The sequence below is a fragment of the Anarrhichthys ocellatus genome, unplaced genomic scaffold, assembly GCF_004355925.1.
Source record: "Anarrhichthys ocellatus isolate YVR2014 unplaced genomic scaffold, GSC_Weel_1.0 scaffold3, whole genome shotgun sequence".
Lineage (NCBI taxonomy): Eukaryota > Metazoa > Chordata > Actinopteri > Perciformes > Anarhichadidae > Anarrhichthys > Anarrhichthys ocellatus.
In genome coordinates, this window is record NW_022280033.1 from 2,897,726 (window position 1) to 2,921,394 (window position 23,669).

General features: G+C 42.3%; 1 protein-coding gene across 3 annotated transcripts in view; it reads right to left on the bottom strand.

Annotated features, from left to right (window-relative positions):
• The window catches only part of atrnl1a (attractin-like 1a), a 199,824-nt gene that overhangs the window by 132,169 nt on the left and 43,986 nt on the right, over positions 1–23,669 (bottom strand). For 2 of the 3 annotated variants that reach the window (XM_031872746.1, XM_031872738.1), the window contains exons 9-18: positions 23,351–23,534; positions 21,610–21,764; positions 14,798–14,882; positions 13,222–13,433; positions 11,095–11,213; positions 10,493–10,609; positions 9,591–9,723; positions 5,320–5,507; positions 2,527–2,740; positions 1,994–2,185 (exon numbers count right to left, since the gene is read on the bottom strand). In XM_031872746.1, coding sequence (XP_031728606.1) covers positions 1,994–2,185; positions 2,527–2,740; positions 5,320–5,507; positions 9,591–9,723; positions 10,493–10,609; positions 11,095–11,213; positions 13,222–13,433; positions 14,798–14,882; positions 21,610–21,764; positions 23,351–23,534 — 1,599 coding nt within the window. The remainder of the gene's footprint in view (positions 1–1,993; positions 2,186–2,526; positions 2,741–5,319; positions 5,508–9,590; positions 9,724–10,492; positions 10,610–11,094; positions 11,214–13,221; positions 13,434–14,797; positions 14,883–21,609; positions 21,765–23,350; positions 23,535–23,669) is intronic. The other variant, XM_031872756.1, reaches the window with a different exon arrangement.

Consider the following 23,669-nt stretch of genomic DNA (forward strand, 5'->3'; position numbering starts at 1 on the left):
TCTCATTGTTCTTACAGACAAACAAAGGATAAGGTTTCAGGTGTGTGGCTCTTTCCCATTTAAGTGAATGATATCAAAACATTTTAAATCACTAGATTATTATATATCGTACTTATGATTTGTTTCTACTACTGAAGACCATGTTACACATAAATGACTTAATAACAGTTAAGGAATATTTATTAACTCATATCAAGCTGAACTGGTTATTGCAGAAAAACTGAAATTACAGAATACATTGAAATGTGTAGCACCAACAATAAATATCCAAAGCGTTTATCTCTTTTTCACTCGAGGGTTTTCCGAATGAAATGACTTCCTACAATGAGCCAGTACTCCTGATCCCGCTGACAATCAACAAACAGTGAGGTTCTTTTCTGCCATCTGAGGTAATCAGCTTTAATTCATAAACATAAACATAAAGTAAATTGCTTTTTAAGCAATATTCTCCATGTTCCTATCCTGATAGAGACTTTGTCAACCCAAACATGTGAACGCAGAAGCATCTTTTATAAGATAGATGACTGCAGCCACCACAGAAACGTTATTCAGACAGGAAACTACTCAGCAGTGAAGCAGGAAATCTCTCCATGTCGACTCATGCCACTATGTAAAATCATCATAAGCTCCACATGCAGCAGGGCCTGCTAGATTTGCCACTTTCTGTCTGTTTTCATGGTTGATGATCTTCTTGTTTCACACATACACAAACAATCCTGCACATCTACTGTATGTACTCAAACAAAAACCGTGTGGAGGGGCAGCGGTGGAACTGAAGAACCTCCAGCATCCCCAGGGAGGTGTTGATACGAGAGAAATGCAGCCGGGACTTCATATTGAGCTCGTCATGCGTCGCTGTAGATGATCGATTTTCTGCCCTGCAGCTACAGGAGAGGTGGCGCCGCCTCAGTGTTGGAGTCTGTGTTTGTGTCAGTGTGTGTGCGAGGTGGAGACCTGACTGCTGATAAGAAAGGGATCAATAGGAAAGGAGTCTATAATGACTCCATGTTCACACAGCGTCGCATCATCAGAGGTGTGAGTGGAGCCCTATACACCACCTCATTCATCTATATCTATCCATCTAAGCTCATAGACACACATGTTATGACCTCAACTGTGTAGCCTCTTTCCCACTGGACAACAATCCCACTAACACCCACTAACATCTGGCTTTTGGCTTCAATGGGAAAAGTTACAATCGTATTTATCGGCGAAGGCCCAGAATGCATTCTGCTTCATCTGTTCCTTACACAAGCCACCTGAAGAAAAACACACACTTTAAGGGAATTAGAGACTGTTTCGGGCCGTTAAATGTACTTTAGTTTTTACGGAAGAAAGTGTTCTGAGTTGACATTTACTGATCCAAAAGGAGAAGATCAAAATGGACAGTTATTAAAAAAAAGACTGAGTGCAACGATAAACTGTATACAAGAAATGGACATGAAGAAAGTATCCAGAAGGCATTTAAAAGCCTAAATGACTCTACTGTGTCGACACAGCCACTCGCCAAACAATGGCAGCCACACCTTTCACAATAGACCTCCTCCTCCCTAACTCTGCAGAGCACAGTAGGATGGAGTTAGAGACACCTCAGCATGCCCCACGGTGGGAGATGCAAGTCGAACACCCGCCACGAAGGTCTCCCACACCCCATGTGGCTAATAAACCCGAAATAATACCAACAGTAAAACCAAAAGCCTTGCTAGAATATCTACTAATATGTAGATTTCTACATATTAGAGTGTAGAGATCCAAAAAAAAGTTCAGTAAAAGTTAAAATAGCATGACAGAAAAGAAGTTACTGTGAAGTTCAGAGTATTTAATGTCTGTGGGTCCCTGTAGCCGGTCCAGAGAGGTTGTGACTACTTTGCATAGATGTATAGTTTAAACTGCAACAGTACATCATATTACAGTAAATTAATGTTTTGAAGGTACTACGGAAAGTCACCGTGACTGACACCCCGCACCCGTGTTCACTTCCCCCCCGTCTCACCTGCGCAGTCCTGGGTCTGCCACTCCAGACACTGTCCGTAGGGGAAGGAGATGACGTACGCCGAGGAGTCGACACAGCGCTGCGTACTGCTGCACCACATGCACTCCATGGCCTGGCTGGTGCAGTTGGCGCAGCTGGCGCGCAGGGAGCAAGGTGTCCGACAGGGACGAACACTTTGACTCTGCGGACTCCCTGAGCGACGGGGACAAAGAAGTTCGATGTGAGATTAAGTTCATCAAACAGCAAAGGATGCATTGAACACAGCTCCTACTTGTTTCCTCTTTCTCACTTTTCAGTGAACTCATTCTAGCAGCACAGAAAATGTCAGTGTGGTTGAGAAATGTGAGCCTGAGTCTTCTTAACGGTTTACCTTCTCTTTCATTCGTATACTTTTTGCCTTTGCCCAGGAGTTTTGTTTTATCACCTGTTAATTTGTCTGAACAGAAAATAAACTGTAGCCTCCAGTCTGAGTTTTATCCTGTGATCCCCCCCCCCCCCCCCCCGCTCTCTCCTCTTCACTCATTCCATCTCACCGGCAGGTTTTTCACAGATCAGGCCGTCGGTGGTGGCCGTGCAGGGGTTGGCTTTAAGACCAGCCACCTGCGCCCGCTCCAGGTAGGCACAGAAGCCCGAGTCGCTGGGCTCTCCAGGTAACCAACGCAGGCTGGTGTTGGTGAAGGGAGACGCGTCCTCCCAGCCCCAGTAAGACACGTTGATCTTCCTCAAGCCAACCCAGGGAGACAAAGTCTGCAGAGACACAGTGGTGAGAGAAAGAGAAAAATGTATAGCTAAAACGATAAATGTATTTTTGTTCAGTGTTGCTATACTGGTGTTTACAGTCACAGTATCTATAGAATCAACTTTTGCCACAATGCTTTTGAGACTCCCAGTTCCTGAGGAAAACATCTGGAAGTATTGTGCACACTAATATCAGTAGAGCTGAGGAGTTGTGGCAAATTTTCAAGCATTAGCATTTTGGAACTGAGGTCAATCTGAGAAAAAAAATAAAAATCACAGAAATACAGAAAGCAATCAATTTCTAGGCCAAACACAGTAACGAAGAATGGAAGAATGGGGAGAAAATGCAACGATTTGAGCTGCAGATCAACAAGAGTCGCTGAAAGAACATTAAAAACAGCAACGAACAAAAGGAATCCGACTAACCTCAGATAACCTCAGATACTAGTCGCTTCTCGTGTTCTTAGTTTTGTTGTTAAAGAAACAAAAAAGGAAAATAACGAACCCTAATTGTATGCAGTTCACATGTACACAGGGACAGTGTCTTAGAATTGTTGATATGTTTGAATATGTGAGCAAAAAATAAAAAAACTTCATAATAATAAGAAAATAAAAGGCTGAGCTGAGTCCACATAGTGAAGCAACCAACTAGAAAGTCTCCCTTTGCCAAGAGGAGAAGTCACACGGCTGGCAACTCTGAACAACAAACATGTTGTTTCACATTAAAGCGGATCCCAAAATCAAACCTTCTGCAAATGACTGTAATTGTTGTAAAAGCAGAAACTGTTCAGATACTAATTGGGGAAAACATGTTCAAAAGGGGCTGTAATTATAGCAGCTGAGTGAAGTGGAGCTCAGTGAACATCTGAATTATTTGCTGAGAAAACAAGTGAGATTTGTTTAGTAAAAGGCGCATTATGATTATGAAAAGAGTTTCATCTGATAGAAATCCAAAGTATTTTCCCACAGCTGTGATTCATTTCATAAAAAAAAACGCTAAACACTACGCTGTGTTTGTATTTATGCCCACACATTCACCCAAAAGCTCTTCTACTCAGCAGCTCTGTTTGCGATCCTTTGCAGTCTGGATTGTATCTGGTAATTGAATTTGCAGAGATAGCAAATTCAATTTGTGATCGCAAAAAAAGTGGAGTGACAAAACAAGAGATTTAGAATCCTCATGACCTAAAAGCATCAAAAGGTAGATTAAACACAACTGTTTATCTGAGAAAGTGTGCTTCTCTTTCTTCCTCTGACAGCGATCAAATATTTGCTCACTTATCTCCTGACGCTGCACATTAATCAAAAAAGCCTGAGTGGACGGTTAAATCTGTTTTAACAGGTGTTTGATCTGGTGACCGGCTCATTCACAAACATTCACATGCTGTCACTCTTCTTGTTTCGTTTGTAGACATCTGGGTTTCTTATGATGAAAAGTGATGACGAAGCTGATTTGTGTGCTTCACGGTGGGCGAAGAATGCTTCAGTGAAGTTTGTTTTTAATGCCTTGAAGCCACATCAGAAATGTCCTGGTGAGAAATTTCAACTTGCATCCAAAATTTGATCCCTTCAGAAAAAACTCTGCTTGGTTATTTCCTTAATTAGACTGTTGATACACAACTTGTATTATCTTGAGACCACACATTCTTTTGCATCTACTAATAAATAGCTTTACACGTCTGATGTTAAGGTGACATTGTTTTATGTACATTACGTGATATCCGCAGATGAATATCTGCCTAGTTGTCAATCAGCAACACATTACAGTACTTCATTCTCTACAGGAGTTATAGCTGAAAGCTGAAGTCACATGCAGATGCAGCTATTTGACTATATGGTGCAGTACTGTAAATAATTGACATTTATTTCCTTCCTAACTTGAACTATAAACCAGTCCCGATAAGATACAAGTATTTTTCAACACTTTTTCTGCACTTTTCTTTTTTTCTTTTTATTACCACTCCACTCCATACCGACCCTGAGGCAATCCCTTACTAATGCGAGTCAAAGGAGTTTGACAAATGAAGCGGCTACCCTCTGACGTTAGTATTTTGAGTCTGAATTCCCTCTTTATGTTTCCACAGACCGCTGTGCGGGGAAACACTCAGCTCTGCAGAGGAGAGCAGAAACACAAAGAGGGAATTTCAAACTAAAAAGGGGATCAATAGACTGCCGGTATGAAGAGGAAGAAGGTTATGGCAATCCATAACTTTCAGGTATGGGCATCAGAGTATTTTATCAAAATGATCTTAACCATGCGTGGTGTTAGTATTGGCGAAAATAACTGAGTAGGAGGGTTTTATAATGTTTACAAACTCAAGTTGTCAGTTAAAAAAAATGTGCACTGATTTGAAAAGAGCAACTTTGCTCATTCAGGAACAGAAGAGACACACCTGTAATATGCTGTCATTCTAGTTTTGTTATGCTTACATTCAATTAGATGATCCAAAATGTGACCTGCAGCACAATGGTGTGTAAAGAAGCCAGAGCGGGAGAATAACAGGCTATACAGTAGCTTTCACCAACACTGTTAGCATGCATTTCCTTTATAGGCGTATTAACTTATTTTTTTTTCACACACCACCCACCTTGTCTTGCAGTTGGTGTTGTTGTAGCTCCTCCAGAACAAAATTGACTTGTTTGTCTGTGAGCAAAGAGGCAATATTTCCCCCCAGGTTTTTGCAGTAGTGCTGGGCATTGTCATAGCTGTCACTGCTGGAGTTGATCCTCAGGCAGGCCTCCCCGACATGGTGCCAGCCCTCCCCACACAGCTGGCCTGCACGCACACACACACACACACACACACACACACACCTTCAGTACAGATGTCTTTACATTAATACTCATCAGATAGCTTACAGTGAGAGTCTATAGCCTGCTTGTATGTGTTTTCCATCAATGTCCATTCAACATCGGAAAACCGAGTTGTCCAATGTACAAAGAGACAACTTCTCCGGATGTTACATTGGAATGCTACAATACTAATGTTAGCATCTTGACATGCATATAGTTGTATTAGGCTACATGACAAGCTAAAGATTAGCAATTTAATCATGCTCATGTTTAGCTTAAGCTTGTAATTTTGAGTATGCCAACATGCACATTTTTTACTTATGTTTTGCATTTTTATTAGATTAAGATGCCTACAGTTAGCTTTCTAATGTATTTAGCTTTAGCTTGTACTATTTAGCATGTTAACAGCTAATGTTTTCATGCAATAATACTACCATACCAAGTTACTAACAGGTCCATAGTTAGCTAATGATTAGCTCACCAACATATAGCTGATAATGTTTCTAGCACGTTAGTATTATTATGGTTAGCAGTACCATACATTCATTGTCTTTCAAATTAAGTAATGTCACTGAAGCATCTCGATATAAATGATCACACTTGACTGTAACTCAGACAATAGCAGTCAGAAGCAGACAAAGCAGTCAGGAGGAAGGTTTAAACCAGGTTTACTTGGTGTAGGTAAACCAGGCTTCATTAATCGTGTATTGTAGGAAATTTGGGTTTAGAAGTGTGTTTTAAGAAATTATAATGGAAGTGTTTAATAATTCATAATTAGAAGTGTTTTGGAATACATAATTAGAAGATTCATAATTGTAGAAGTGTTTTAGAATTTGTAGTTAGAAGTGTATCTTAGTAGAATTTGTAGCACCTTTATATCTATGCTTGTGAAACTTGTGAAGTTTTTGCCAAAAGTTGCAAATCCTTATCTTTATATAGAATCCAATGTTTATCATAGAAGTGTTAAACCATAAAAGACAGTCATTGAATGTATTAAACTGTGAAGAATAGCCAAGGGAGAGTCAGATTTACAGAAATTTCAGCGGACGCAGACGGAGCATCACCCGAGCCAGGGGGTCCTAGCTGGCTGAGAGAGGAGCCAGCTGAAATTAGCCAATAGGAATTAAGATGGACAAAAGGGGGGGATTTCAAACTGTATGAGGAAGTGCTGGGAGGGCTATTCGCGCTCTTCTTGCTCGGCCCTCAGCATGGAAACATCTGTGTTTTCAGGCTGAGTCGCGAGTGACTAGCTTTTCCGCGCGGATCATATATTATATATTCTGTTAGTAGTGTACTTCATTCTGTAATTGTATTAGCTCCAGTAGGATTAAATGTTTTTTTTAAATTGTAAACCAATTTATGGTAGATTTATTAAGAAACGACTCTACTGTTGAACAGCTGGAGCCTGAATCCGCGGCCTTCTCTCTGTGAGGTAGATTTCAAGCCTCCACAGTATTCATTAGGGTACGCAGGCAGAAACGGCAACCAAATCCAAAAAAGCCAAACGTGGAGAGGCAGTTTATCGTCAAAAACAAGCAGAGGAAGATCTGGTTGAGGGCTGGTATACTGAGACTAATGAGGTGAGGGCGGGTGTGCAGGTAGGTGGACAGTCAGGTGACCGACAAAGGAGGAAAAACTCACTCAGGGCAACTAGTGGACAAGAGGGGAATAGAACTGGAATTTAAAGTTGATGTGAAGGCCTGGAAAAGAAACTGTGCTGCCAAAATCAACAGAAAATTGAACAGCTTATTAGCAATTAGCCGGGATGAAAGGGAAGAAAAAGTCATTCTGCCTCCACTGAGCACGGCTGTTTATTTTGGACTCCAGGACTGATTACAATCACAGGCCCATAATGGCTTCCATCACCAACCTTTTCATGCTACAGAAAAGAAAATACCTGCTTTCTTTATTTATTCATTTCCCACCGAAAGCAAGAGCAATGGGCAACAATCTACCAAAGACGAGAGGAGAACAGGGACAGATGACGGGGTACGAGGAGGAGTACACACATAAATAGATTAGGTTACGGTCTTTGTGTAAAAGCAGAGATAAACATGTCAGGCCGTTTAGCATAATTAATCATAACACAGTGTCTAAAGAAAAGGCCACAGCTGCCATGGTGGTAGAGCTAGTTTCCATTATCCCAGCTTTCAAAATCATGAGAAATACAGAAGCTTTGTTTCTAGCCTTGTCACACTAATGGACTCAAACACACACACAAAGACGTAGCAATTTCATTTATGTGGCCAATGACCCTTTGAAAAGCCGTGTCCAAAAATTGCACCGTTACTTCCTGTCCACACATACGAAGACTAGACGAGAGACAAGGCCCCAGTTGACAAAACACAAAAAGTCTAAAGACACAATGGAGCTCAGTGGCTGCAGCACAAAGTTGTCGACTCCGCCACGCCAACAAGCTGTAAACAAAGTGGAGGGAAAAGATTATAGCTGTTCTGGCTTCTAATATTCAACAATAAACAAGATGCATTGCAAGGATAAGAGACTGCCAAGCAAGGAGCTACTCCGTTTTAAACCAACAGAAAAGAAACTACTTTGTTTTCTGCCAGAGGGGGGGCTATAATGGGAAAGTCAGAAAATAAATGACCAAACTGAGCAGATTATACCACATTATATCGCCACTAAACAGCAATATAATAGATGTCAAACGTAAAGCTGTTTCACCATTTGTTTCGATACAAACTGATGTCCCTAATATGTGGATAACTAACTAATATAAGGTCTGTAAAGAGATGCAGACATTAATGTTGTTAATGTTAATGTTGAAGCATAGCCAGTTAAAGGATGTTGAATTAATGATTATATGTAATCTACCTAATAAACATTCCAAAACATTTAGCCCAGATTCAAACGCCTTTTGACCTGCAAAATACCAAAACCATTATGTTTGGGATTATCATCCAGTACTCCAAATTTATGTGTACCAGGCTACGGGGCCTTGATGTGGACAGAAGACAGGGAGCAAATGCAATACCAACCTCTGCTCAGAGCTACTGCGAACGTCCAACTCACAGCAGAGCAAGATAGCTAGCGGGCCCCGAGCACAATAAGACACCGCACGGAACAGGATCATTTGTGGATTGAAATAGCAAGAGTATTTCCTTTGCCCTTGGTCATGCGAGCGCCAAAGTCAAAGTGAGAGCAGCTCTCGCTGAAGGCTCCACAGCGGTGTGGAGCGAAGCGTGGAGGACTTTGTGGACTTGAGTTTGTTGCAGCCAAGGATCCATATTCAGAACATCCAGTAAACACGTGTAATTGGCCTACTTTCCTTTGCATCTGAATGGGGAGCATGTTTCTGAAGTTATGCTAATCCTCTCTGTGAACATGCCCGCATGGATGTAGCAGAGTGTTGATTTGTGAAGACCACCAATAATATGCAGCCGTGGGAACATGCAAACGCTCTGAAGCTGTGTGTGTCTGTTGTACCCCGTGTTTAAGACAAGCGGCAATCTGGCTCTGAAAAGTGAAACCGATGCTGAAGAACCTTAAACTTCTTTCCAATGGCCAGCAGGGGGCGACTCCTCTACTACGTCAGATTGTATAGAAGTCTATGAGGAAATTACTCTACTCTCTTGATTTATTACCTCAGTAAATATTGTAAACATGTGTTTATCGTCTCAGTCTCTAGTTTCTAGTTTTATGATTTAGCAGAACAAAGCAATCCTTCAACAGCCTCTTCACTACAGTGATGATGATCATCAGAGAGACTGTAAAGGTTACACTGCCAGACCCTTAATGACGCCAATCAACAGTATTCATCAAATAGCACATATGTAACCAAGAAAGATTGACACTGTGTCTATCAAACTGTTTATGCATTTGATAAACTGCAGATCTGTGAGTAGCAAGAAACATATTTCTCTTAAGATTGACTTGGAATAAAAGGAGCTTCATGAATGTCCTTAAGAAATATTCTGAAAAAAATAGATGTAATGTTTCATGCAACTGCTGCGTGTGCATTCATGATGGTGTTATGTGGCACGCTGTGAGCATGTTCACTCTCTCTCTCTGTGCGTGTGTGTGTGTGTGCACGAGTGTGTCTCCTCACCAGGAAGTGCTTGACACTCCTGCTGCTGCAGCTCCCACTGACAGTTGACGTTGAGGGAGCAGCTCCTGCAGTTAGCCAGTCTGAAACACTCCTGCTCCTCCCTGCGCTTACAGCCGGACGAGTCCCTCACCGACTTCAAACACACGCAGAGGAAACAATATCGGTCCAGTTGAAACCTCAAAATCGGTGTCCTCTTTTTACAGTAAATGCAATGAGCATGAAGGAATCAACACAGTGTGCAATGAATGCGGGAGATGAAGAAAGTTTGATGGTTGAGGGAATCAAAGAGCCAAAATGCAGAGTGAGAAGAGAAATCGATATGAGGGACACAATATACTGAGATGGACTTTGCATTGAAGCTGTGCGCGTCTCAATTACCCTGCAGCAAATGTTCAATTTTAGGAAACGGGATTTCCATGCTGGTTCTTCTCAACAGAAAACTTTATTCAAGTAAGAAACTTTCTTGTTCTTCTCCTTGGAGCAGATGTCAGAAACTACTCTGCTCTGTTTTAGCCTGAGAAAAAGAGACTTGTCTTTTACAAAAGTATGAAAAAGGATGTTAAATCTCTGTGACCTTTGTCTTAGAAAAAAGAAACTAAGCTGACTGTAAATACAATGTTAACCTCCACTGTTTCAGTGTATGTACATGATACATGATACACTTTGTTTTGTTCTCTTTCATTACATTAGACTGAACCCCAAGTGCTCTTTCTCCAACATCATTTCTAATCCCTGTCAAGGAAAGGTTGTTAGACAAAGGATACAAATTAAATCTAAATTTGTGATTTAGATTCACCCCGATTTCCATTTAACCTAAGGGACTGCTCTGACCCCATGATCGCAACCTGATGCAACCCGACCTGCAGCCTAACAGCAAGTGTCAAGTGTCAAATAATACACACATGTCCCCTCCTTCTGGCTCCGTGCTTCCACAAGCTCAGCTGATGTTCAGACAACATGGTCGGTGGGCGAGACAGAGACAGAGCACCGCCATGCTGCTGTGCCAGCTCCAGAGTCAGCTACACACACACACACACACACACACACACACACACACACACACACACACACACAAAAAGCAGCATGCAGACACACATACGAAGAAAGACAGAGAAGGCAGGTTGGGAGTAAAAATAGAGAAAGAGACAGAGAGAAAACAAAATGAGCTACAGAAAAAGTACAAAAAACTCATTGATCCAAAGTTATTTAAATAAAGTAATACACAACCTAAAATGTGTACATTATTGTTTGAATTATTAACATTCATGAGAGGATAAAATATCATAAACTATTAATCGTCTTGACCTTATGACCCTCTTCTTCTGGCATCACCCTTGGGACAAACGTTTCACTTTATCCTTCTACTGGCTTGATGCTAGATGACCAGAATCATCAGGATATTATTTGTTCCATCAAACACTCCGGTATTGTGAGGTCTAATAAACACTGCAGCCTCAACGGGCCACTAAAGGCTGTGCTCTACAGATAGCCACCGAGGACTCACCACAGTGCAGTTACTGGATGCAGACATGCACTTCCTGTCCTCGCACCACTGACATCCCCGCGTGTTGGCGGTACAGCTGGCACAGTCTGAGAACCGGAAACACCGCTCGTCTGTACTGTCTGGAGGAGGGCACAGCACACACGCAGCCATAAACACACACGTATAAACAACATGCTTTATGTATAAAACCATTTTACACCGATCAATGCGCTCCACTGTAGCTGCAACCTCCGATCATGCCGATGGATTAGATAAGTCATCCCTAGAACCTGCACTGTTATTAGTGAAAGTGCTTTTAAAGTTAAGGACCCTCATCTTGGTGTGAGCTAGGACTAAGGATCATTGGTGCACTGAACGTACTTGTCCTGACACTGAATGACTCTTTGAATGGTGCATTTTGGTTTCTTTAAAGTCTGTGGTCTCTTTTATGTGAAAGTTTATATGTTTTGAATAAAAAAATAATAGTAAAATAGATAAAAATAGCAGATAGAGTTAGTTTTTTTGCCGCAGCCTGTGTGGTTGTGTGGTTGTATCGTAATGTGGTGATACTTTACTTTGTCAGAGTTTCACGACTGAATCATAAGAAGAAAAGGCAAATTGAGTGAGCAGGTGCATGAGTGGTTTCAGGCAAAACTACATGTGAAATTTAATCTGTCAGCAACAGACATTGTGTGATTATTCAACACTTCATATCGCAGAAGCATAAAATGTGTGATCCCTCCAGCTTGTTCACATTTAATGCTCTTCGGTTTGCAGCTGACACGGTAAACTCTCTTTGACAAGTAAAATGTTTCATAACTACAGCTACGGCCCCTTTGAACAGAGTTTAGATCTTACTTCTTGTTGTATTAAAAAATGTTAATTAATCTGCTGGGAATTCTGCTCTAATTAAAAGTGCGCTGATCAATGGCCACTGATCATAATCGAGTAAAAAAAACGCTTTGTAACGATCGAACAAGTGTTGCGCAAAGGAGTAAGAAGTCTGAGTCAGTGGGCATCAGTCTGAGATGGTTGGAATGTCCATCTGGCACCTTCTTTTTTTCAGGTGTATGTCAGGAAGTGGCACTAAAGACTCATGCGGTGAGCCACGTGCAAGCATGTAATGCTTTCATGAAACCAGCACATAATTATCATGTGTGGACGTGATGAAAAGGAAAATGCACATGGCAGTTGTGTTATCATATCATGCTGTTTACTTTCGCTCTGGTCATTTACACATGCTGTGCTGTTGTTGTCATAATGAATATGCATGTGAGATTAAAGCAGAGCTCCGGCAGAACACGGATCTGGGACATGTTTAATCAGGCAGACTCCCATCATGCATCTGCAGGGCCATGTGTGTTGTTTTTGTTTGTTTGTTTTGCTCCTGAACTAGAAATCTCTATTTCACATTGCTGGCCATTTATCCACCATTTTCTGACAATTTTAGATTTTTATAATTCTTTACTGTTCCAGACAGCCATTGATTTCCATTAAGCATTAAAATCAACCAGCAGAGTTGTTTCTAGGCAAATTGTGTTGGTAATGTTTGTGTGGTAAGGCAGTTAACTGTAGATTCATTTGAAAGGTCTGTACTTTATCATCATATATTAATCATGTGACCACAAAAAAAAAGGCAGACTTGATGTCGACTGTGATGGTTTACAACATCAAATGTATATAAAGTGTATATGATTTGTAGTAAATGGACTTAAACATGAAAAAAACACTGGTATGTTCCTTTAAAACAGTCAATCCATGTTGTTCTATTTAAATCTTACAGTACAACCATTAGCATGATTGCTTTTTGTTTAAACCAAATCCTCAAACTAAATCTGGCAGAGAGAGATGAGGGAGAGGAGTGGGAGGAGGAGGGTTTGGACTCAACCTAATTACTTCCAAATCGGGTAATTGTTGCAGCATTGACCTTCTGTTCCCATTATTATGGTATGCAAACAAACTTCAGAAGCCAAATCCTTCGGAATAATTATTACTCCAATGAAATAATTGGTCTTTTGGGAGCAACATTTAGGTGGGATTGTGCTGTACATTTAAGGAAAAGTATGTTGACATGACAGGGAAACTATTTAGGGAGAAAGACAGAAAGTAACAGATCAGCTGGGCAGACAGGATCCCGGTGTTACCTACCAGGTCTCGCGGGGCAAAAAGGAGCAGGGAAACTGCGCTCGGGTGCTTTTGGCTCCCAGGGGACACATCTACTTTTGACCCATTGGCAGCGAAGGCCCGGCCCAGCAGCAGCACACAAAGCCAGGTTAGAAAAGGCCTGGCAGGACGGAGGGGCGTAGGCCAGCACATCGTTCAGAAGGAGGCCCGAAAAACCTCCAAAGATGAACATGGAGCTGAAGACGAGACAGAAAGAATTACACAGAATCACAAGAGCAACAGAAAGCTGGACATACATAGAAGGAGGCAGAATATCGAACGTTACAGCGAGATAGTATTCGTCTGAAAGAGACAAGAAATGCCTGCAGAGATGAAGACAGCAGCAGGAGAACCTCTCAAAGTTAAAGCTGAACTTTGGTTTTCGGGGGGAAAAACGCTTCAGTTTGAAGCTGGCTTTTTTGAAGTTCAAAGCTGACATTTTTGCGCTTAAAGCTGACTTTCTGGTGGATAAATGGTGTTAAAGGGTCAGACCATTATTTCTGAGTTCAGTAAAAAGTCACAAAAAGTCGTGATGGAACTCTTTGAGCAAATGCTTTAAATTCAACTAAGAGTTTGAATCAATTATTGTTTTATTATTGGTATTTTACCCGCCTATAAAAAGTCCTGTACAATCTTATTCTAAGGATCTTATGTTCACCAATGTTGTTAAAGAAAAAACAAAGAAAAAGGTCAGCGGACTCTGAGAAACCTCTGAAATGTCAGCTTATCTACACTGAGCCATGAGGTTAAGAAACTTCATGAGCACAAGGGAAACATTGACTGAAGAGTGCCGCTTGCATCAACAACAGCTAATGCAGGTTTACCATCAATGCAGCAATTCAGATTCTTATAAAAACCACAGCACGAGGATGGAGGAAGTGGAGTGAATGAAGATCGGGAAATACAGAGATACAGGCTCAAAAATGGGATCGGCATGCAAAGAATACTGGAGTTACTGAAGCGAAATACAGAGTGTACATTGTATCTATACATAAATAATGCAAAGAAAGTTTTACTGAGAGAGCGAAGCAGGACAAACATCCACATATAGAGGTGCGGTGGCAGAGACACTGCTCAAGTTTCCGAACAGCGAGCTTCAGAGAAGTCAGCAGAGGGTGAAGTGACAAGAGAAGTGTAAACTGAAAACTAAATTTAGCATTGGGATAAGGAGATCAATCCATAAACAATTGACACAACAAAACCACAACCTTACAAAGAGAAGAAAGTCAACCGAGACTCTCAGAGCTTCCAAAACTTAGAGGACACTGCAGGAAGACTTCAAGGAAATGTAAAAATGTGCAGGAATAATGCATCGCGTGTAGATGTGTTTAATTTGCATCTATATAATTGAGAGGTTTAGCGGATTATTTAACAGATTTTACCGAGATTTGAGCGTCAGCAAGTACACTGCTAAAGTGTCCTTCGTAGCAAAGCAATAAATCTCGAGCAAATTGAAACATGCTGCTGTACTCAGGTATTCTACAGTGGGGAGCGAGTGTTTTCCACATGGAGTTTGGCAGTGATGAACTATGGAAGGTTAGTGTGGAAGGACGGAGCTCACCCGTTGCTAACCACGGCGGAGTGTCCGAATCGGTTGGCGTCCCGGTGCAGCCCCGGTCTGGGGAGGACGGTCCACTCATCACAAGCTGAAGAGAGAGAGAAGCATACACATGAACACAAGTGTCTGAATACAAGATGTGATCTTTGCGTGTCTGAAATGAGTTTGAAGTCGAGTCAAGAAGAAACTGCAAAAAAAAGAGCAATGTATGCAAATAGCACAGCAAAATGCTTTGGTTAACAAGCCGTTTATTCAGGGAGAGATAATGCACACCGAGGTGTTCCAATATAAGAAAATAACAAAGTAAAGACCATGATTGTAGGTCTACTGGCTGTGTCTGTACCACAGCATCTGACCACAGAACACCTAACAAGTATGCTAAATATTATCATCCATCTTTTAAAAATCTTTTGGCTACTGTGGTTGAACTGTTAGTGTAGATAATAATACACTAATGCGGATTGAACTCTTGATAAGAACCACTGGATATGTGCCGTGTCCTGACATGTTGGAGTTGGAGGCGCACTCTTGTATAAAACAGTACTGGATACTGTAGCATCAAAATTTGCCACAATTGAAAACAATTAACCCTAGATGTATTATGACGAGACACATCATTCCCCCATCTCCATCGGAATTAGGAGCACTTACGTTACTGCTTGTGAGACAAACGAACGTAGAGGAGGGTGACCCACAGTTCAACCCCCTCCTTTAATTCCATCCCAGGGAACAAGCGCTCATTATCTTAACCTTTTCACGTTAAATGATGGTGATATGGAGAAGATAGGGGGCGATAATCTGGGAGATGACTTCATAAAAACACTTCACACCACCAAATATCATCACAAAGTACCTCTCTCTCTCTCGAGGTATAATTGAAGCTATTGTGTATTTTACTATTTGGATTTTAAAACTCTCTGATGTTTTAAAGACCCCTACGTGCTCCCATTACATTCATATGGAAAAGACTGTGTCTGCAGTGCGCGAGTGTAAATGTGCCATTTAGCCAGGCGAGCCCTCCCTGAATGTAGAAACGGAGAGCCGGTAGAGTTGGGGGCTCGGGGACGCCAGGTTGCTAATGACCTCGTTCAGCGGTGTGCTAATTGGGAGCGTTTGAGCGAGCGAGCGAGGGATGCGGCAGAGGACACACAGAGAGCGTAAATGGTGGTGGTGTGGTGTCGGGGGGTCATCACTAGCAGGGGTTAAAGGTCAGTCGTACCAACATATTAACTACAATGACGCCAATGCAATCAAGCTGAACTGAAGCCTGGGCATTTGTTCCTACTTTTTATTCTTTCAAATTTCTTTGATTGATTGATTTTTTCTCTTCCGTGCTGCTTTAATCTTGCTCGCTGAAGCACTTTGGGCTGCATGATAGTATGAACGCTGCTATTAGAAATAAAGTTGAGAGTTGAGTTTAACAGTTGACACCTGTAGCACACGCTAGGAAGTGACGCCTGAAAGGCTTAACTTGGGGGAACAGAAATCTTCCAACCTAAAAACTGTCAAACTTTTACTCGTAGATATAGTAATTCAAACAGAACCAGGCTTCAAAGGTTGATGTTGGGTAACACGGTTGTGAAGAAGCTATAAGATGGTTAATATCCTGCCTGACAACTTGCAATTAAAAGTTGACTTTTTCAAGTCAGTCTGGAGATTTGAATCTGTGATGCCCTGGTGGAATCTATTCTGAGATCTTTCGCTAACACTGATGTTTTGTCAGCTAATATAACCTGCAAGGACCCGAATCCAATTCTCACCTGTGCTTAGGTGTGCTGATGTGTGACAGCTGAAACCCCTCTGGAGTATACGGTGCTAAAATGCTTTAAAGACTTTTCCCTAACCACAATATCCCCTCAGCCTGAACCTGTTGTTTTCATGAGCAGACATCGTAGAAGTGAACCATTTTCAGTGACTTCCAACATTGAATGTTACATTTTTGTCTTTTTTTTTATGTTTACCACTAATGGCCCATGACAGAATACATTCATCAACATCTGAAAAGGAAGCGTGGGGATTGGATTAAGTGCGACAGACTTGGAGACGATCACCGCCCACGGACGACCAACCAGCCAGAGTCACAGGAAAACGAGATGGATGAAAGCAGCGGGAGGCCGGTGACTGTTGAACCGACATCTTCACAGAGACCTGGCTCCATCGTTGACCGTAGGACTCCGGTGTGATGACCAGAGGAGGTGGACTCTGTGTTTATATCTTGATGCTTAGTGGTTACTTGTGATGCAAATTTTAAAAAAATGCACTACAGGAATGCACTACTGTCTTTGCTTTGTCGGTCATGTGTTTGTTGTGTTGAAAATGGGCAACAACTGAAGTTCATTGTACATCCCGGTGTTACATAATGACAATAAATGATCCTTGAGTCCTTGAATAATGGTTTCATTGAGCATGATGCAGGGTTCTCAGAATCATCAAGTATCAACATTATGTCTGGCAATAGTGCATGAGCTGATTATGAGACAATGGGCCCCTGGGCACAGATATGCAAAAGACCCTACGCTTATTCTACATAGAAGCAAGACACTCAGGCTTTACAGTTATTACGCCTCTTTTTGTTGTTGTTTTGGGTCTTTGTAGTCGTTACGCATCTCTGTGATTTTATATCTCTTTGTGGTTGTTTTGGCCCTTTCAGAGTTGTTGTTAATATTTGTGTGTCCCCAGGGGCTGACACTTTGGTGGGCTGTGCAGTTCAGTCATCCATCCATGAGTGTTACATGCGCTGTATGTACTTTATAGGTCTGATTAGGACAAAGCATTGGGGCTTTCTGTGACTGCAGCTATGCAGTGTTTCTGCTTGTAACACGTTGCATGTTGCCATTTGTTAAAATATAAGATAACAACATGCGGCTTCTGGGTTTCTTCAAGCGAATCAAGAGCCCTGTTGCGATGGTGAAGTTAGAAACACCAAAACCTGACTTCCAACCTCCAACCACAGCTATAAATGTCTAGCTCTCAATTTAAAAAAGAAAAAGAAAGAGAGAACAGCTTCAGTGACTCTTGATCTCATCCTCTGGCTTTCCTGGACACACACACACACACACACACACATTTACAACCACCCTGAGATTCAAACTGCCAAATTGTTCACCAAAAGAACTGCAGGCACAACAGATACCTATCAGCAACACACACACACACACACAAACACACGTAGCATTCACACGAACGCGCACATCAACACAGACTTTAATTTCCTCTCAGGATATGAGAAAATCTGTGTTAATAATGCGTGGTGGGACTGAGAGAGAAATCATGAGACCAGATCGAAGCAGGCAGGCAGGCTGGGCTGATTGGCAGTTTGATCTGATCGGCACTAATGGAGGAGCTGATGGAGAAGGGCGGGAGGAGGAGGCTTGAACGGCAGCCACTGTTTGCTCATCCTTTATATCACAGCTCCCAACATCTTCCAAACAAACTCCCAGCCTGCTCTGGGCTCTTCAGCGGGCTGTGCCATGTGTGTGTGTGTGTGTGTGTGTGTGTGTGTGTGTGTGTGTGTCAGGTGTGCGATTGTGTGCAGCAGACAGTGTGTGTGTGTGCCTGTGGTGTGTCAAGTTGGAGAGGACCACGTTTTTAAATCAGAGTTCATTTTCCCCCCCAAATCTAATTAGACGTGTGAGGGTGGCAGGGTTGAGGGGGGGGGGGAATTAATTCCAAATGAAAAGTGCCTTCCGTGTCGACCTGAATGTAATGTGCGGCAGCAGAAGAAGCTAATAACGTTGCGTTGCGTTGCACCCCCCCCCCCCCTCCCTCCAAGGTTAGCGCGGCAAAACAAAAACAAATTAGTGCTGAAAACCTCTCCGCTCGCGGTGAGGAGCAAATGAAGACGAAACAAGCGATGGAAAGAAGTGACTTCCACAGGTGGAACCAATTCATTATCTCGTGGAGAGACAAGGGCAGAGGGGGAGAGGAGAGGAGACGAGGAGAAGAGATGAGGTTAATATGTTAGGGACTCCTTGATTTCCTCCAAAATATTCCAGAGAAAAGAACAGTCTATTTCCTGGACAGGGATAGGGATATGTGCATATACTGCTGGCTAGTACTTTAACATCCTAAAAATCTATAAAAATTAATTGCACCTTAAAACAAGTTTTTAAAACACCACTTCTCACTGAAGCATCTTCCTCCAACTCATGTTCCCCTCATATCCTTTCCTTTTCTCCTCTTTCAGCCATCACTACGCTCCCTCTCTCCTGTGTCTCTGCGGTGAAGTAAAGAGGTGGATAGTGGGACAATAAAGTCATGCAGATCTGCAGCTATGAGCAGTAATGAATAAATGATATGTATAAAGTCAGGGGACATGTGAATACACGCATATGGGGAGAAAAATAAAAAAGACTGTTGTCAACACTCGTTCCCAACTTCTCTGAGACTCTGTAAACAAACGCTTTATTGTTCATTACCTTTGATTTAGTCTTCTATACACATGCTTATTACCTGGTTTATCCTGGCGTGCCTTTATTGTTTTTAGGTCAGAGTCGGTGCGTCCTTCTCTCTCCCTAAATCCCTCCTTCATTTACTCTTTATTTCTCTCCCGCTCTGTGTATATCCCTCTCTCCTGCTTCAATGCTCTGCTCTCTTATTTCTTCTTATTGCTTCTTCACATTCACTGCCTTATTCCACCGATATCCTCTCTGGCGTTTCCCCTTTATTAGACAATTTACAGCTGAGGGAGATAAAATAATGAGGGGGAGAGCAGACGGATTGGGACCAGCATGACAATGCCCGACAAACAGAATGAATTATGTAGCTCTATGATTGTGTTATTTTAAAAAGAAACATACTTTTGCACTTTAATATAAAAATGTGTAAATCTGCAGCTTTTTAATCACATCCCAAGGTTAAGGTAGTTTCCTCACATCACCTAACGGAGCTGAGAACATCAGCTAAGTGTCACGACTGAAAGCTCTGGAAAGAAAACTAGTTAGTTGCCCGCGAGTTAAGTTCATTATAGAGCACAATTAATTGAGCAACTTCCCGACAATGTAACAAGGACATGGCAACTTCACCTGCCGAGCTTCTGCTCGACCTCCTGCTTCCACTCTTGTGTTTCTCTTTGTCCTCCTGCTGCTTGGTGTCGCTCTGCACTACAGCACCTTTCTCCATGCGTACACAGCCATCTTTCCTTCATCCCCCCTTGTGTCTTCCCTCTTGTTAATCTCTATGCTTCCTGTTGTTTCTCTCCTACGAAGCGTTTGTGTAATCCCTCTTCTCCTCTCCCGAAGGTCCCTTCATCCCTCCATTTCTCTGTGCCTGCCGAGGGGTGGAAACATCCTCATGCCATCTGCTCTATGGTGCAACTGGGTAGCCTGTAATGGGATCCCTAATCATCCATACTCTCTACCTATCCCGCAGCCTCTGCATCCTCACACAATCCTGGTCTCCCCCCCCTTCACAGACTCTTCTGACTTTCAGATTATCTTGTTTGTTCTTTGGGATCTGCTTCTGTAGGCCTCTCTCTCTCTCTCTCTCTCTTCTCCTTGACCCTCTCTCCATAAAATCTATTTTCTCAGAGGGTCATCGTGAGTAGAAGACTGTTTTCATCACAAACAAATACATATTCAGAATAGGGCTGGGCAATATATCAATACCATGATATGAGATTCCATATCGTCTTAGATTTTGGATATTATTATACAGCAGGTGTTGTCTTTTCCTGGTTTTAAAGGCTGCATTACATTACAATGAAGTAAATGTATTTTTAGTACTTGTAGCTGTATCTATTATTTGCCTTTACCCACAATCATTATGTCCACATTATTATTGATTATATAATAAAAGTCACAATATCGAAAGAGATATTTGGTCAAAAATAGTGATTTTTTTTCCTGTATTGCCCAGCTCTAATGTACCATATTTACCATGGTAAATATGGTCAATATATTAGATACATTTTTTTGAACACTTTTTGAAAATACAGAAACCTGTAGTCACAAGATCAGCTGGGTCACCCAGCGTTACTACTTCCCAGTAAACAAAACTCCAAACACCTTCCTCCTCCGTTTGTAGCCACACTCACAGCTGAGTGATGCACCCTCCTTTAAGGTGTTGGGTATAAATACAACTGCAGGCCTCGGGACAAATTAGCTCTCTCTGGCAAAACCACGCATTGTTGTAACATTTTATAACCATGATTTCATATCAGCATCTTTCGGAAGCGGCAACCGAAATCTATCTTTTTTTTCTATAAATATCCAACTCTTTGCAATCAAATAAACATGTCTACCGTTTCCTATAGACAAGGGTATGTTTGATCCTAAATACAATGTATTCATTTTACCTTTATGTATGTACGACAATATTAAATATCTCAGGTTGAGCAGTTTAAGAGTACATGCTTGTAGTCACATGTGCGTTCCATGCCGAACACAGAACGGGGTTGCATGTGGTCGGGGCAGCTGGTTAAGTCAGCATTGATGTACACTTGGAGAATAGATGTAGTTGGAGGATTTTATAACCCACTTCTACTTCCCTCTACTTGATTTGGGATGGAATTCAATATGGCGGACGTTCCACGCGAACGTGCAAAAGGAGTGGAAGTGGGCCTGTGTATGGTTGGGTGTAACAAAGTGGTTGGCAGCTCTGTGTGTACAAAAGGAGGAGTTCAGTACAAGGGGTTTACAGACTGCGACAAGTCCTTGAGAACAGTTTCAATATGAGCACATGGAGCTATATATATACAGTATATACGTATATATATATATATATATATATAAGACTGTTAGCCTAATATTTGTTAAAATTATACTGTAGTACCAGCCGGCGTGTACGTGTGTTATTATTTTAGTATTTGTTCTTACCTATATCGTACGCCAGGAAGTCAGCAGAAAAGCACTTGGCTCCGTTGCTCAGCGATGTGTCATTGTGAGTGTTTCCCCCGAAAACCAGCACTGTGCCGCTCAGAAGCACCGCAGAGTGGAGGTAGCGAGCCACACCACTCTCCCCGAGGATCAGCCTGCACACACACACACACACACACACACACACACACACACACACACACACGTAGAAACAAACACACAGAGAAAAGAGTGCAACTCAGCAGAGTGAGACGTTTTAGGAAAGTGTTAATTTGTCAGTTATGTATGTGTGTGTGTGTGTGTGTGTGTCCATGGTGCCATGTTATTGACGGCTTCTGTCTGGATGCGTGACCTGGCCTGTGGTGACTGCCCTTCATACCAACTGTTCTTTCATGGGGGGAGCAGCACACACACACACACACACACACACACACACACACACACACACACAGACAGAAACCCTCAACACAGACATTGTGGGAGGTCTTAGTCTGCTGCGTGTGACCTGTCTGTCTTTGAGGTCAAAGGTGACATATTGGAGACCAACTGTGGTGGCTTTTTGTGGCTCCTTCAATTACTGCAGCAACTCTGACTTTCCATCAGAGACTTTGATATTTGACAGTTCCTAAAGGGAACACACGGAGCCCATTCACTGCTGAACACACAGGAAAGACTGAGTCAGATAAATAAAGAGATGCTCATCGTTTGTGTTTTAACAAATACTATCACAAGTTAAAAACTATTCAGGTAACTTTGTCTATAAATGGCTGGATACACTTCTTCCAGTGAGACTTTGGAGGTATGAGCACTGTAGTTTGGTCTACTGTGGCGAAACTACGAGGGAAGATTCTCGATATTTAGATTAACAGCGGAGACGTGGGTTAAGAGTTGTTTTAATAGTTACCTCTGGAGGTTTTGACTCATTTTGACACAAGCAACCCATCGACCTCAGAGCCACCTTTCACAGATCAGCACTAGAGGATTCAATTAATCAAGAAAACATACAGAGACAAGTCACGTCCCTCGGACATTGAGCTGTATCCGTATGGAATAACTGGAATACCCGCTAATGCTTCGGTCTGGGAATTTGAAGAGTGACACCCGACTCCGAGGACAAATTCCATGTGGAAAGTGAGAGCCAGCAGGTAGCATGTGTGCGAGCGCACATGTGACTGTGAAGAGAGTGAAGAGGAGAGACTGACAGAGTCGAGCGTCCTCTTTCACCCATCCATCTGCTGGGGTTCACCTGAGGTCAGGCCTCCTGTCAGGTCCGTCTATTCTCACCCTCCTCTCCTCTTTCTGACGCAAGCGCGCCCATTCCTTCTACCTTCGTAAGGTGGCAATTCATAACAATATAAAAACAGAACTACTAGTATTATAACCGTTATCATTGCACGTTTGTTGAATTGTTTCCATCGTCCTCCATGCACAAATTGACTTCAGTATATAAAAAAAAAAAAAATAGTATTACAGTAACTTAAACAGTGTCCGTGCATTTGTCAAACTATGTGTCAGCGCTGAAAAGACTGGCGACCTGCCCAGAATGCACCCTGCCTCTGACCTAGTGCATCATGGGATTTGTTCCGGCTCTCTGCAACCCCAGAGAGGATAAGCGGTTCAGATAATGGATGACTGGCTTTTTACACAGCGATGCAGGCAGCTGATAAGGTCCTGATGGACGTCAGTGCAATTTGCATTTTGGCAGGTGTCAATAGGTGTCAACATTATTCCGTGCCCTCACCATGTTTTCGTGTGGACGTGGTAGCGGTACATGTGGTCCACCAGGCCGTATTTGTTGTTGCTGAGAGCCTTGTATCCCCCGTGGACAAACACGCAGCCGCTGGCCTCATCGTACACGCTGCTGTGGCCGTAACCTCCCTGGACCACGGCGCCTTCAGCGGACACGAGCTGCCACGAGTTCGACCCTGAGACACAAGAGAGGCCCAATTACTGCAATGGATCAAAGTATACGACTTTAAAAAAAAGTTTCGATGCTTTGGCAGGTTTTGGCGTTTCACGTTCGTGCCAAAAAGAAACAAAAGCACATTTCATTCAGCAGG